Consider the following 16,053-nt stretch of genomic DNA (forward strand, 5'->3'; position numbering starts at 1 on the left):
TACTTTCCAGCTATTGCCATTGTGTGGCAATGGACTTGAGCTAAAGGGGCTAATCCAAACCAAATACATGCGCTCGCCCAAAACATCTCGTAGATTTTCATATAGACCATTATCATATTTGTTTTTGATTCTTTTTTCGGCCTTAACAGCACCATGCCACACATGTTGCACTTGCAACACCATCATTATTGAGCTATATAGCAATACTATCAAGTTCAGCACTAAAATTAACAGTGGCAATGCAACCCAATAGCCCATCAGCAGCAGAGGGAATGGAAAGAGTATAATCAAAATTGTCATTGGTTTAAAATAGAGATCTGCATTAATGACGAATATATAGTAGCAGTTATAGAGCAACGCATAGATTGCTCCGACAAACAAGTAGCTGAGAAAGATAAAAAAGTAGCGATGATTCTTGTGGCCAATGCAGCAGCCCGTAAATAGACAATGATGATCACGTTTTAAAATGCAAACATCGCATATTTTGCAATGCCAAGATCTGGGTGGTGTTAAACAATCGCAGTGCTCACAATGACGCCAATCCTTATGTTCTTCACTCTCAGCTGGCGGTGCCTCCATAGCTTTAGCTAAGAAAGTAAACTTAAAAAATAAAACATTTTAAAATGTGCCTTTACTTACGATTATAGCTGGTATCAGCGATTATGCATAGCAACAAGTTGCTCTTGAAATTGAAGAACATAAAAATGACCATTGCGATATTAAAGTTGTACATGAAGCTACCTGGTTCATGAACTGCCGGCAATACCATAAAAATGTCACATATCAACCCAATGGGCAATAATATGCCAATCAGTAAGGTACAGACAATATCAGTGATTCGCTTGGGCAGCAGATTCTTGCGCAGCTTCATCATTAAAGTGCTAACCAAATCATAAAGTGTGTCGAAGTTTAATTCGTGTATTGAAGCTTATGCTAAATTATACTAACATGCTTTAGTATTCATACATTTAAAACTTGGTGAACTACAATTTATTTTTGTTTAACAAACATGTTTTAATGGTAGTATTGTCAATGTTAACGCTCTTAACAAAGCAGCTATAAATAATTAAATTAAAACAAAGAATAAACTTAAGTTTATTACTCCTCTTTTTCTACTTGAGATACCTGCCAGCTATAACCATCATGAGGTAATTTACTTTCGATGAATGGACTCAGCCAAACCAAATGCCAGCGCTCGCCTAAAACACTGCGAAAGTTTTGATAGGCACCATTGTCATATTTGGATCTAACTTTATCCGCACTGACTGCACCATGCGTAACAAGTTGCACCTGCATTACCAATATAATGGAGCTGTATAGTAGAGCTATAAAGTTAAGCACTAAAAAGAATAGTGGCGACGCAACCCCAAATCCCAGCATTAACAACGGCAACGGAAAGACCAACATAACAAATGTCATTGATTTTAAATATAGAGCGGACTTTATAACGAATATATAGTAGCAGTTATAGACCAGCGCATAGATGGCACCGACAAACAGGAAGCCAACAAATAGCAAAAAATAACGATGATTCTGGTTGCCAATGCAGCAGCCCGTAAATAAACAATGATGGTCACGTTTCAAAATGCAAACACCGCATAATTTACAATGCCAAGATCTGGGTGGAGCTAAGCAATTACATTTTTCACAATGTCGCCACTTCTCGTACTCTTCACTTTCAGGCGGCGGTGGCTTCACAGCTTTAGCTGTAAAAATATTGCAATAAAATGTTTTTCTTTTGCATTATTCATTACTCACGATCGTAGCTGGTATCAACCATCATGCACACTGCCAAGTTGCCCTTAAGATTAAATAATATAAACAAGGCCATAGCAAACGTAAAGTTGTACATAAAGCTGCCTGGCTCATGGACTGCCGGTAACACCACACTTATGTCCCATATGAAAACTATTGGCAAAAATACCCCAATGAGCAGAAAACAAAGTATATCGACGATGCGCTTGGGTAGTGGATTTTTACGCACCTTCATCGTGCCCGTTTAGTATTAAAACTAAAAGCTAAACAACTTCTTATTGTCATTTCTTCTAACCGGTTGATTATCACGTGCTGCAATTCGCTTTTGGAGCGAAGCTTTCATATCGTTATCACATAGATATGAATAAATAAATACATATGTATGTTCAAACTTGGCCAACTACACTTATCGCTTTTCGTTTGTAATCAGTTATGCGTCTGTTAAGCTTATTCATGTATATAAGTGCTAAATGCATTAAGCTTATTTTACTAAAAAGCTTAAGCTTATCTTATTGTCATGGCATGCCGTTGCTCTTTTTAAATCACTGCTTTTATCTGCCAAGAGAATTAGGCAGAGAGAGGGAGGGAGCGCGCGCTGCAAATTAACATTTATGTTAAAACGCTGTTAATGCTTTGTAGCTCACTGTGCGTATGAAGTATGTGATTTTTGAACTGAGTTCCTGGAATCATGCAAGTAGGAATACAAATCAGCACATTCTGCTTTTGAGTAAAACGAGTATACAAGCTGAATTTCTGTGAATTGTTGTGTTGATTGGAATTTCAAAGAAGCAGTTAAATTCAACTTGAAATGCAGTAATTAATACCAGTCTCTAATTAACTATTTCCCTGAAACTTAATTGCATGCAGGCAATTAGTTAACGTATATTAACTAAGGAGCTTTTAATTGCTAGTTGAAGCATATATAACATACAATTGTTGTAGACCGCAGCATTAGTTGCAATGGAGGCTCAACAGAAGCAACCCAAAGTTCGTAGATTCCTGTGGCGCAGCTTTAAAAATAGTTTGGTTATATTTTTTAAAGAAACTGGATTACATGGTTTAAAATTTGTAGGCGATGCAGCGTTAACTATTTGGGAAAGGTATATTGAACAAATTTAAATAAAATTCATGACTAATTATTAATATTTGGTAGATGCTTTTTTCTAATTGCGTTTGTTGCTGCTTTCATATTGACTTGCCAGCTGATTTCAAATATTTATGCCAAATGGAATAGCACGCCCGTTATTATAGGCATTAGTCCACATGCAACATCAATACTTAAAGTACCCTTTCCGGCTGTTACTATATGCAACATGAACCAGGTGCAACGCAGCAAGGTTCAGCATTATAAAGTGTAAGTATTACATAGTCTAAGCTTAACTTTTTTGTAATATATATGTGTTTATTAAGCGGCTCACACGAATACGAGGCTTTGCATAATCTTTGCAACTCCGATGATGAAGCAAGCGAAGAATCTGCGGATTATTATACCAACAATACAATTATAATAGCCGACTTTGTTAGCACTCATGCTCAGCCCTGTGAGCAGATGTTTCATTATTGCCGCTTTGGCGCTAAAGAATTTGATTGTAAAACTTATTTTCGACAAGTCATTACCGATGAGGGAATCTGTTGTATGTTCAATGGTTTGCCACCGCAAATATTATACAAAACAGAGTAAGCTACAATTAATGCAATTTAAACTGATAATAGCAAGCAGAATTGTCTTAGCTCGCCAAGCAATTTAAACTTAAGCGTGGGTGTGGGCTTTGTGCCTGTGGCATGGAATCCGGAGACAGGTTATCCTAAGGATTTGCCTAAATTGTTTTACCCTACGACAGCTGTTGGTAAGTAATTTATGAAAATTAATTTATAATTTATTTAAAATCTATTTAAGGTACTGGCATTACAATGGGCTTTACTGTAGTTTTGGATGCGCAGCTTAATGAATATTATTGCTCATCGACAAATGGACCTGGATTTAAAGTAAGTGACAGCTATTAAAAGCAACAAGTTCTGCTGCATTCCTTTCTCCACAGTTATTATTTCACAATGCGATTTCAACGCCCAATTTAAAAGAGGACGGCATAATGTTAGGCATTGGCTACGAAACTAATTTTCGACTTGAGTTTAGCATCTCTGAGTCGCATCCGAACATAAGATCGATCAAGCGCATCGATCGCCAGTGCGTCTTTAACAAAGAGAAGGTTTTGCTCTACCATAAGGACTACACGCAAAAGAGCTGTGAGGATGAGTGCCGTGCAAAGTTTCTATATAATTTGTGCGGCTGCATACCACATAAATATCCGCATATCTATAAATATGCACGCGTTTGCGCTGTGAAGGATATTTTTTGTGAACGACGTGCTGAGCTTGAGAACTATAAATCTGAGGCTGACAAGTGCCGCAAGCTCTGTCTGCCAAGCTGCTTTCATCTGACATACGTGGCGGATGCATTCTACATTCCGCTGGCTAAGCACGATTTTCGCATTGCTAATGCGAAGGTGGCGCAGCTGAACAAAAGCTATTTGCTGGAGAATGTAGCCGTTATGAATCTGTATTATCGCGAATCTGCATACTACGGCACCATGAAGAATGTCTACTTTGGCCTAACAGAGTTTCTTTGTAGGTCTGTCAAAAAGTTTTGTATACAATTATTAACTGTAATTTGCTTACAGCAAATATTGGCGGTGTTATGGGCTTGTTTATGGGTTTTAGCGTTATCTCGTTGGCGGAAGTGTTTTACTTTTTAATGCTTAAGCCCATTTCTGAGCTTTTATTGTGGCAACGTGGCAGGCAGCAGCTCAGAAATGATCCTCAGCCTGGCAAGCAGCAAGCAACTCCTAAGAAGAATAAGAACGAAGAGATTTGGTATAGCAGCGAGCTATATCCAAAGGGCATTGCTAGAAAATCAACACTTGCCAACAAGCATTAATACATTGTTCTACAATCACTGCAGTCATAGTTGATTTTAAGTGAAATATTTATGTTAAGCCCTAACCAATAGAGTGTGCTTAAATATACATTGAAATACGCAACATATATTCATCATCATCTATTAAATTGCAATTGCTAATCGAAGTTTATGCCAACATGATAATATAATTAAAGTTTGCTCTTGAATATTCAAATTTAGACAAAGCCGTAAGATAATATCTTTGAATTGATGTGTAAGCTGGCAGCTGTCACAAATGCTAAATACTCGTTGTGTAGTAATGTAAGCAATTAGAAGTTAGATAATTATGCCCAACAGGCACACACACACACACACACTCATGAAACTAAAGTATCCAATAGCAACGTCTGCTCTGTGTTTATTTATTGTATTTTATGCCAAATAATCGTATTTGCCTAAATTGCTTTAGTCATGCCTAGTACTTGTACTCGTTGTTGGTTTTCTCTTTAAATAAATGTATGTATGAATTGTGTGTACAGAGCTCTTGAATTTTTGTTGGAATATTTTTATGGCATGCCAGAGCCTTTGGGTGAGAGTGAGAAATAGTCCTTCGCATTTCTTCTTTCAGGCCAGGCCACATTTTATGTACCACAACGTTAATTGCTGACCTACACACAAAGTGACTAATTTAGCTCATACATATCATACTTACTTAAAGAGAGGGTTGCTCAAAGAGTGAAAAGCTTTTGTGCTTGGCATGCTATTTAAATTGTTTACCAAAAATTTAGGTTAATGTTTACATACAAAAATAATAAAACTTGTCATCTCTATGATACAAATGAATGCCACAATTCACCACCAATGCAATTCAAAATCAGCTTAAAACATTTTTATACATAGTAAGCAATTATTTGTCATCGTATTTTAATATTCCAAACAATAAAATCTCTGCGTTTGCTCCTAAGAGACTTGAAGCTAGGATATTTCGATATTTTTATGACACCCCTTTAGAGACTGAAATATATTATGAATTATTTTAGCTTATTTCAACTTTAACCTTAAACTTTTATTATAAAACATGTGTATATTTTAAATTGGAATAATGTAGAATGAATTCAACAATTCAAGTTTACTAATTTCTCAAGCAACTCTCGTTAGCTGCATGATTTGTGGCTTGGTAAATTTTATGAAACATTTACAGAATGCTGCTTGGGCGTGTCGGCCGCCCACATTTAGAATTCCGGCCAACAGATGGCTGTGGCACCGTCCACTGTGCGTGCTATGTTTAGGGTAAGAATGCAACTGCAGGTTGTAGGTTGTAGACAGAGACAGAGAAAGAGAGAGAAAGAAAGAAAGAAAGAAAGAAACTGTGTATATGTGGAATGAAATGTATTCTTGGATTTCAAGACAATTTGCGAAATTGCAACGCTTGATGCTTCCACGTGCGTTCCAGCTGAAATTTTTTTGCTGTATTTATTTTTTCTATGTCTTTGTGCGCAGTTTTTATGGCAAGTCAACAATGTGCACAGGATGAGAATGAGAGCATTGCAACTAGAACTGTTGCTGTTGCCGCTGCTGCTGCTGCTGCTGTTGCTACTGGTGAGGTATGGGGATTTGTTGGGGACAAGGCATCTTTCAAAGATAAGACAACTGACGCAAATGATTACGACGTGCTCATGGGGCATTGCATACAGTTGCAACTGCGTAATGTCAGCAACAGCAGTGGATTCAATCCTTTATAGCGGTTGTTATCGAGCCAATGGCCAAGCTGTCATCCATGCAGCCCCAAAGGCAGCTTTGGCAACAAAATGAAAAATTATGCGCATTAAAGTTTTTGTGTTGAAAGCCAAGAAACAGTTTGCAAACGACATGCGATTTGCCAAGTGTGAATGCAATCTGGTTTTTGGCCAGGAAACTATTATCTATGTATAGCAAGGGTTGCTTTCGACAGCTCAAATCTCAGTGGACATGAAATATGTACCCATACACAAGCTCACAATACGTTGCTTGTTGCTATATAAATTTCAACAATGTGAGTTGCAACTTTGATGACTGCACACAAGCTTAAGTAATTAACATCCAATTTTGTGCTAAAGTTGTCAAGTTGACAATGAAGTTTTGTCGCAGCAGCAGCCAGAAGCTACAGGACATGCATAACATAACCTCAAACTTAATAGTGCTAGGCAGCAATGGCAGCAGTGGGAGGGGGACGGCTGCTAAAGCAAGTTCAGTTTGATTAAGGTCTAAATAATTTATGCGGGTTTGTTATGCAGCATATATGTATGAATGTGTTTGTGTGTGTGTGTGTGTGTGTGTTTGTATTTGTGTCTACCTCGGAGAATCCTGTCAGTGCTTTAGCATTGTCAACTTTATGACATTCCCGTTGCTCTAGCTATCCTTTATGACTTCGTTATGCACAACAGCCACACCAAACACACACACACACCTACAATAAGTATATATTCATCAAATGCGAGCTCAAAGTTTGTGCGACTGCAGCTCGGAGGCAGTACTTGATAAATACTCAATGTGCACAACATTTTGGCACGTGCTCAGCCACAACAAGCAATGTGCAACAAAGAGTGGCAAGGCAACCGCGCCGCAAAGCAGGTGCATATGCTATTCAGCAATTGCATGCGGAAAAGCAATTAAAACTTCTTGCTAGCATCGGAAAATGTTCGTTCATATTTTATGAGTTTTGTTTTCTCTAAGTAATGAGTAAGTGTTGAGCATGTTTATAAATGTAGGCATATTAATCGTAGCATATGTAACTCAACTTATTTGCAATTAACGAGTGTTGCTGTTTGCATAAATAACTTATTAAGCCGGCTTACACTAAGTAATTCATACGCTCATGCAATGTTAAGGTGCGTAATGTAATAATAACAGCTGCTAATCAGCTGCAGCTGTTAAGCTGTTAATATAGCAGAGAGCAAGCAGTTTAACTACTAATTGTAAGCCGAGCTTTAACAGCTACTGTTGGCTGTGCTGTTAAATTGATTAAGTCTGTAACAATATTTGCTGCAACCACACACACTCTAAGTTTATGCATGTTTACTACTTAAAATTGTGTTGTAAAATTTATTATATAAGTGAAAAAACTTGTTATTGCCAGCAGAGGTAACTTTTGATCAAAACATTGAACTTAATGGCAGCCACTTAGGTGGCAATATAAGGCCGCTAGCATGTTTGTATAGGTGTGTGTGTGCCACCCACCTGGTCGCTTCTTCATGTGTCTGCTGCTGCTACTTATGCGCCCACTTTGTACTCATATCTAACATTTTGGGCTAATGGAAGCGCATTGCCCAAGCACTTGCTCGCCCATAAAATGACAGCAATAACAATTCACGAATCGCAGCCCAGAGCCCACCCACGTGTAATATGTTTGCCACCAGCTACAAAAAAAAAAAGAAAACGAACGACGAGAAAGATTTGAATGGGTTGCAAGTAGTTTGGGGAGCCACATAGGTTTGCCTTTTGGGCAAAGTGTGCATGCAAATTTCGTCGCTCAAGCAGCACCTGCAACTGCACCTGCAGCTCCTCCCACTCACCGCGTCGCCTAATGCAGCAAACTGCATTTCAAATTTGGTAATTTTACACATGGCAGCAGACGCCAGTGGCAACGCGTCATTTGGTCGCAGACAAAAATGGGCAGACAGATAAAATACATAGCACGCTTCGCTGATTACGCCTAATGGGTGCGAGCAGGGGTGGCGGCATGTTAAGCCTGTCGGGTTGAATAATCAGCAGCATCAATCAGAAGTCCACTTCATGCCCTGCACACCTCATTAGCCTAATCTCAGCATTGCGCACAGTCAGACAGACCTACAGACAGACAGACATTCAGACAGACGGGGCGTATACGTGCTTGGGGTTGGCAGCTTGCCGGAAAAGGGCTAAAACCACAAACGTAATTTCCCATGCGCTTCATAATATTTCATTATTACGAGTTGACTTTCGGCTTGCTCCCTGCAAGATAGATCGCCTAGTCGCTAGTTAATTATCAGCTGCTATATTTACTAAATATGTAAAATTCCAGACAAAACATGCAGCAACTGTTCCCAGTATGCCGCAATTTGCAATTCATGGCTTGCGCAGTTGTCAAAGCAGAACAGCATCCACAGCATCCAGAGTTAGAGAGTTGCAACAGCAGGCAAACACTTTAGTCATTGGATGCCAGCTGAGCGTTAGCTACATGCCACAGGCTAGCAAGCGACCGCTTTATCTACAAAATACGAAAAGTATCTGGCGGCATGTCAGGAATTTATGCTAGGCTATAAACATTTAAACTTGAGTAAATGGACTGTTAGCAGTTAGGGACTGCTTAGTACGTATTAAACATAAAACTATTTGATGTCAATTGATCAAACTCCAATGCAATAAAACTGTCAATTCTGACACATGTCATAAATTCAATAACATGAAGTGTAAACACTTTTTTGACAGCCATTTATATGCTCAATAAATTCAATTGTGAAAATTTAGTTGCTACCAGTTTAGAAATTCTCTTTGTAGTTTTAAAATGCAGCTATTAGAAGCTAATATTTATATGACTGCATTAAAATAGAAATGCATAAATTACGCAGCTTTAATTTGTTTTCCCATTTAGCATTGAAATAAACACATTATTGAATATTAATAAACGAATTAAACTCAATGCAACAAACTAAAAGCTTTGGGCTTATAATTTCGCTTATGTATTTATTTTGACATTGTCGAAAGCTAATTTAATGAAAGGCCTAAATGAGCTGTGCAATTAAAGCCGCTTTTATTTGGCGCAGGCTGTTTGTGGCCAGCAGCACGACTGGCAAACCAAAGCAAGACCACAGCTATCGCAGTCACAATCAGTGATTTGTGCTAATCTCTTTGCTTTATCCAGCGTAATTATAACTACTCCTACTTTGGCTTCACTTCTTCATCCACATCCGCTTACTCTTACTCTTTGTCTTTGTCTGCTGCCTTTGGTTTTCTTTTTCGCGTGACAGCCGCATGTCTTGTTTATCTAAATCATTCGACTGTGTAAATGGTAGGCCTTGCTTCCGCCCTTTTTTGCTGGGCTCAGCCTATTGTCCTTCGAAGCCGCGCCAGCCAGTCAAGCCAGGCACTCAGCACTCAACAGTCGGCACATTGGCACATTGACTGAGCCTGAGACTTGCCGACTTGTCGACTGCCTGTGTATGCATGTGTGTGTGTGTGTGTGTGTGAGTGCATGTGTATGTGCTTGACTGCTTGCCAGAGGTCCTTAACTGCTTAGCTGGTTAGCTGCTTGCGCTCGCATTGCTCACAGCTCAGTGCTGAGTTCTGAGCCTGAGTCTGAGTCCTGTAACTATGCAAAAATCTGTCAAATGCTAGTTTGGCAACAATGGCAAATGCTGAAGTGGCATGTTCATACCCACTTGCCCCCTTACCGTACTTAGCACGCCACTACGCTTGTTTTGGGTAATTATGGGCGGGGGCCTTGTTGCACAATTTTGTGGCACATCTCATTTATGGATGAGCTTTTGGCCTTGTTTGTTTGACAGTTGCATAGTCACATGCATATATAGATGTCACTGTGTGTGTGCACACACATACACAGTCTGCATGCATAAAATTGGGAAATTGATCAAAAATGCATAACCAACCCAGAGTTGCATAAAGCTTGAGTGCGAGCGCATTGGCAAATTCACAGCACAATTTATAAACAGGAGCGTAGTGGGGGTTAATTTGGGCCTAAAGTTGATAAGCATACTAAGCAGTTGGCAGATGATTTTAATAAAAATCAACTTCAGGTGTTATTTTTAGACCTTTGGAAAGATTAAAATTAGATTAATTTCTTGTATGATTAGAAATGTCCCGATTGATGGCCCAATTGAGATCTAATTAGATTCTGAACAGCATTTAGGCAAAAGTTGATTGATTTCGACAAATTAATATTGTTTTTATATTAATATAATCATTCATAGAATCTATGCAGCTCTTTTCTATCTAAATATATATTTATTCTGGCCTATAATCTAATCATTTTATAGTTATATGATACATAATTATGCTTTAAGTACAGTGGATATGTTTGATATTGTTAAAAATGTTTGAAACCATTCAAAGCAAGTAAAAATCTCTTCAATTTCCGTAATTTCAATTTATTTAAAAAATTTTGCATATTCTTGAAGCCTAACTCTTTTATTTCGTGTTCAGCAATTAAATAAATTCTCTGAAGTGCTTCCTTTTTTTATTACCCCCTTTAGCTGCCGTATTACATACAAGATTGTTGGGCTTTTTGCACTTATCCTCTGCTGACGAATGCGCCCCTGGGCACTTGCCACACAAATCTGTCGGAAATTGCTTTAGCCTGAGATATTGGCATCATATTGATGCCATATACCATATATATTTTTTTGCCACTCTCGCCTGCAGCAACTAAACACATTTATATATACATATATATACGCACATACATTATCACAATTTCTTGAAGCAACAACATGTGCTTTAAGTTTGTGGCAATAAAGCAACTTTTTCATCTTTATTTTGTATTTCGTAGCCAAAGGCCAAGTTGACAGCTGTCTGAGTAAATAGCTTGGTAAAGCGACTTTATATATTTGTATAGCCGAGTATAAATTGCTGAATAAGCAGATACTTAGTCGAGTGTGAAGATTGTTAGATCATGAGAGTTTCAAGTCACTTCGAATTTATAAAAAAAAATACTATTTGAGGAACAATTTATAACGTTTAGCTCGCTTAAGCGTTGAACTATGAGCTGCCATTTTTTGTGGCATCAGTTAAAATGCTTATTTAATATCTATTGTTTGTAAACATAAGAGTGCCATATTAAGCAGAGTCTTATGCAAAAATGGGCATGGCACAGCCTTTTATTCTATTCAACTATCAAACGGCCGCTAACTAATATAATATTAAAAACATTCTGGTTTGAATTAAAGCACCTTATCATAGGAATAGGAACTATTAGATGAAATTACAATAATCTTTTTTTGTTATTAATGAACCATAGTCAAACTAAGTCAGTGTTAGTCTTATTCAATTTTAAAGGATATTGTCAAGTTTCATTCAAATTGGTTCCAGCTATATATAGCTCCCATGGAAATCATTGCTTGAATATATGATATTCATTTATAAAATATACATTTTGACCATTTTTTATTGCTGACAGCAAAAGAGCAAAATTGCCTATGGTGATTGTTTTACCTCAAGCGCAATTTTCACTTTCAACGCGCTGCCATTTTGTTTATTTTTAGCGTTTTTCTTGTTAATACATCCCCAGCGTGTTTTTTGGTAAATGCTCAAATCAAATAATGGGCAACGCTTAGCGTGGCCTATACAGTGTTGCAGCCACATGTGGCATAAAGTTGCACGTATGTATGTTTGTGTGTGTGTATTTTTTATGTTGTTGCTTGAATCTGACACGAGCGCTCATAAAATAGAAGCTAAGAAAACAGCTAAAGTTTTGATTTGTTAGACGATTATGATTTGTATTTGAAATGCAAGGCTTGGGTGAAGCTTAGGGCACAGAACAGTGGTGTGGAGTGGGTCATTCAGCTTTATGGCAGCCAAAGCCATTGCCGTGTTAAGGGCAATTGCTATTGCCAGCTGGCACAGTGGTCAAAGAGCAAACGAAAATGAAATGTGATGCCCACAAATTTATTATGCCTGTAATTTAGCAGCATCAATAGCGCTTTGCTGTCCATTTTGCTCCACTGTGTCTGGGGTGTCATAAAAATAGAGCTCTGGTGAAATACGCTGCGCAATAAAGGCATCAAATATATGCATGTGTGTGTGTGTGTGTGTGTGTGTGTCGGTGTGAGTGTGTGGGAACTGAAACCCAAATGGAAAAGGGCGCAACATTTAGCTTGAATCGTTTGTATGCAAATCTATAACAGTATGCAGTCCTTTTTTTGTGGAGTGTTATTAGAGCGCTTGCCATTTCCATATAAATCATCAATTAGATTGATTATAATAAATGCATAATTGAAATTGGATTGGCACAGTGCTGCAGTTTAATAAGAACAAATTGTTGGTCAAGCATGCGCTTGAAATATAAATAAGACAGCTAAGCGGCAGCGGTTGTCGAGAATGGGCGTGTCAGCTTGTCTAGTTGGTACAGTTGACACGCAGGCCAAGAGTGATAGATGACAGGCTGTAAGTTGTGAAGCAGCTGGCAGTTTGTGCTAAAACTTGTTAGCCTGATTGATATTTGCACGCACAAAAAACTGTTGCCTACTTACAAGCCCAAAGGCAAAATCAAAAAGTGTTGCCTACTTACAAGCGCGGCCAACAAAAAAAACGCAAAACTCTAATCAAACACGAAAGAACAGCAACGCATATAAATCAACGTCGCTGATTAGGCTAGGCATATGCCCCAGAGCACAAAGACATTAAAGCCGCTTAGGCATTAGCGTGAATTTGTGTGAATTTTCATTTGTCAATGGGCAGCAACATTGCGGACGGGCAGGCCTCGGCGACTTTTCAATAAGCTTCTGCAAGAGTGGCTTGGGTCCGGCTGGCTACTTTACGACCGCAGCGCAGGCATTCCCATTGGCCTCATGCTGTCTCAAAATAATAACAATCAAATGCCAGTAGAGTGAGGCGCACAGTATTCAAATGTTGCTGCAAATTTAATAAGAAGTATAAATCATTTCAAGAGCTGACAGCTAAATCGCAACCACGCCCACGCTGGCCCACGCAGCGGCAGGCAACACAAAAAAAGCCACTCCATCTTTGCTAAAAACACTTCATCTTGGCCAAAGCTTTCGCACCTCAAGTGTGCAAATGCCGGGGACACTGGGCGCTGCCAGACACCAATAAGCGACCATATCTCATCGCAAAGCGTACTGTAGATGTGTGTGTATGTATGTGTGTGTGTGTGTGTGAGTATGCCCTGTAGCTACGTGCCTGGGGTTGGGTCAAAGTTCGCCTTGTTGTCGTGTTAATTTTTTATTACTTTGAAATTAAAGAACAACACTTGGGACTGCAGACAGCGGAGTGGGTCATGTCCATGTCCATGTCCTTCTGCTTTTGACTGTTGTATTGCTGCTGCTCTTACTTTTATATTTTAGACATTTCTTTGCCAAGTTGGCCACTTGCGCAAGCATTAATAATTAAGTTAATGCCATGTTGGTCATAAATTAGACATGCGTTCTGTCTTCTTGCATTTTCAACAAAAATAAGGAAAAGGTCGCAATTGCCTGCCGCCTCCCTCCAACAGCAGCAGCAGCAGCATCAGCACTTGTGTTTGAACTAACTTCTCTTTGATTAGCAACCAGCTAGCCACAGTCTGCTGCTCTGCAGCCTATGGCTAAGTATTTGTTCATTGGCAACTGCTATGCCAAATGCAATTTCAAGCAAATCAATTGAAAACACAAATGCAGCTTTCGCCCCTTTCAACTCACCACTCAGCACCTTTGGCCAGGCTGCTTACCCAGGCGCTCAATAGAGTTGAGATTTGTTCGCATTGACCGCAAATTTCAATACAATTTTGCGGCCGGCAACCAATTGACTGCCCAGTGGCGCTGCTAGCGTATCATAACACGCACAGTGGGCTAAAGTGCATGAAAAATGTGAAACAAGTTTTAAATGCTCACTCGCAGTATTTAACAATTTAAATTATTTATAAACAAATAATGTGTGTTAACAAATTGATTGTTTAACTTTTGCACCACTGTGACTTTGCCACAAGCGCATATGCGGTTGACTCGGCATTAAAGATTTGTGTTTGTGGCCTGCTGCAATTCGTGTTGCTACAAGTATTATTATGGTTCTTGTTATTGCAACAACAGCTGCTGATGCCTTTATTTGTTCATGTGTGTGTGTGTGTATGTTTGTGCACCTGTCAATTAACTGCAGTTTGTGACCTAATTGTGTTGACGCCATACGTTTAATCAAAATTTTAACGCCCGCACTTTGCGGTTTAATTGAAATCTCAAATTTCCAAGCAGTTTGCAAATTTTGCAGTAGCCGCGCCCCTTGAGGTGTCAGCACAGCTCAACTGCAACTTGATTGTTGCACCGTGGCATGGGGTGGGTGTTAGCAAACTGCTACTGCTGTTGACCCTGACCCACATTGTCAGCGCTTCTTTTTGCCCTCACAAGTCGAGAAATTGTATTTTAATGAGCTGCACTGCTAAATTTTCGTGTGGCTGCGCAACAATTTCCGTTATTTGCAAATAGATGAGATGAGTTGAGCTTAAGTTGATGGGGGATTGCTGGCTGGCATTAGCTTCATGTTTTAGACGTGCAACTGGGAGCAAAACTTATTAAAAACAAATTAAGTGCAAACAAGAAATTAGCTGCATTTAATGCTTTTTCAAATTTAGCTCATAGAGTAATTACTTTAATATTATCAGGGAACGTAAATAATAGTTAAGAGCTTACAAATATGAAATTATTAAATATTATGTTAGTTATGTGGCACAACAATTAAAAATAAAAGTTAAGATATTTTTTAAAAACATAGTTGAGCACACAAGCAACTGAACACCAATATAAGTTAATTGTTCAAATTTTTAATAACAAAATATATGTGTATGATCATCATTTCCAAAAAGCTTTAACGACGCGATTTTCTATCTTAAAGTTCAAGGTATATACAAAATAACAATCATAAATCATTAGCCAAAAATGTGCTCATATTTATTTTAAGCACGAAAAGCTTGATGATTTATGCTATCAGCATAAATAATGAATTATAAATTGAAAAAGAGAAAATAATGACATTTTTTATAGAATAATATTTTAGTTTCTAGGAATCATATTAGTAGCTCATATAAACTAAACAAAAACATAAATAGCTGACATTTTATGTCTGGACTTAAATCAAATTACACAAAATTATTTAATATCAACGTAGCATATAAATTCAATTCATTAGGTGCAATAAAATTAAAGTCAAACTTTCATTTTTCACTTTTCATTTTAACAAAAAAGCTACAAAAGTAAAGCTGAATAAACTTATCAAGAACTACACTTATATACGCTTGTATATTTTTAATTAATTAGTTTGAACTTATGAACTTTGGTACTTATGTTATACATAAGTATAAACGTATCTGAAGCGAATTAATGAATATTCATTGCTAGCATGTTAGCATCGTTAGCTTACATGCATATGTACTATAGTTGGCTCAGCTTGATGTTACACTGACCTCGTTAGCTCTTGACATGGGCTGGCTCATCACGCAGCGCAGTTGCCACCTCGCACTAGTTTATGCGCTGTGGCGAGTTTGCATACGATTACACGAAATTTGCATCACATTATTTTGTGTCTGCCGCCTAAAGTGTCTGCCACAAGCAGCAGGCCAACCCCAGCTGGCCCACTCAATTGCTGTCGTTGCATGTCTTAAAGTCAAAAACACGTGGGCCAGCATACAAATGATGCCTGTGGCAATATTTATTACGCGAGTCCTCCAA

At 38.3% G+C, this 16,053-nt stretch overlaps 2 protein-coding genes across 2 annotated transcripts; one reads left to right on the top strand and one right to left on the bottom strand.

Annotated features, from left to right (window-relative positions):
* Positions 1–239: 239 nt before the first annotated feature.
* On the top strand, positions 240–4,705 carry LOC108597648 (pickpocket protein 28). Its single transcript, XM_017984303.1, is given in 8 exon segments — positions 240–295; positions 2,751–2,855; positions 2,909–3,109; positions 3,166–3,432; positions 3,487–3,602; positions 3,653–3,741; positions 3,795–4,380; positions 4,434–4,705. Coding segments are annotated over 8 exon segments (1,677 nt in total). The 3' UTR covers positions 4,691–4,705.
* Positions 893–1,990, bottom strand: LOC108597650 (probable palmitoyltransferase ZDHHC24). The gene is made up of 2 exons (XM_017984305.2): positions 1,759–1,990; positions 893–1,706 (listed from the first exon to the last, which is right to left on the bottom strand). Exons 1-2 carry the CDS (start codon positions 1,988–1,990, stop codon positions 1,099–1,101), a joined length of 840 nt encoding a protein of 279 aa, XP_017839794.1. The 3' UTR covers positions 893–1,098.
* Positions 4,706–16,053: the final 11,348 nt, after the last annotated feature.

The sequence above is a fragment of the Drosophila busckii genome, chromosome 2R, assembly GCF_011750605.1.
Source record: "Drosophila busckii strain San Diego stock center, stock number 13000-0081.31 chromosome 2R, ASM1175060v1, whole genome shotgun sequence".
In the NCBI taxonomy this organism is placed as follows: domain Eukaryota; kingdom Metazoa; phylum Arthropoda; class Insecta; order Diptera; family Drosophilidae; genus Drosophila; species Drosophila busckii.

Coding starts and splice junctions, on each gene's coding strand:
- LOC108597650 (XM_017984305.2), bottom strand. CDS start 1,990: ATGAAGGTGCGTAAAAATCCACTACCCAAGCGCATCGTCGATATACTT. Junction 1,707..1,758: donor GGTTGATACCAGCTACGATC/GTGAGTAATGAA, acceptor ATATTTTTACAG/CTAAAGCTGTGAAGCCACCG.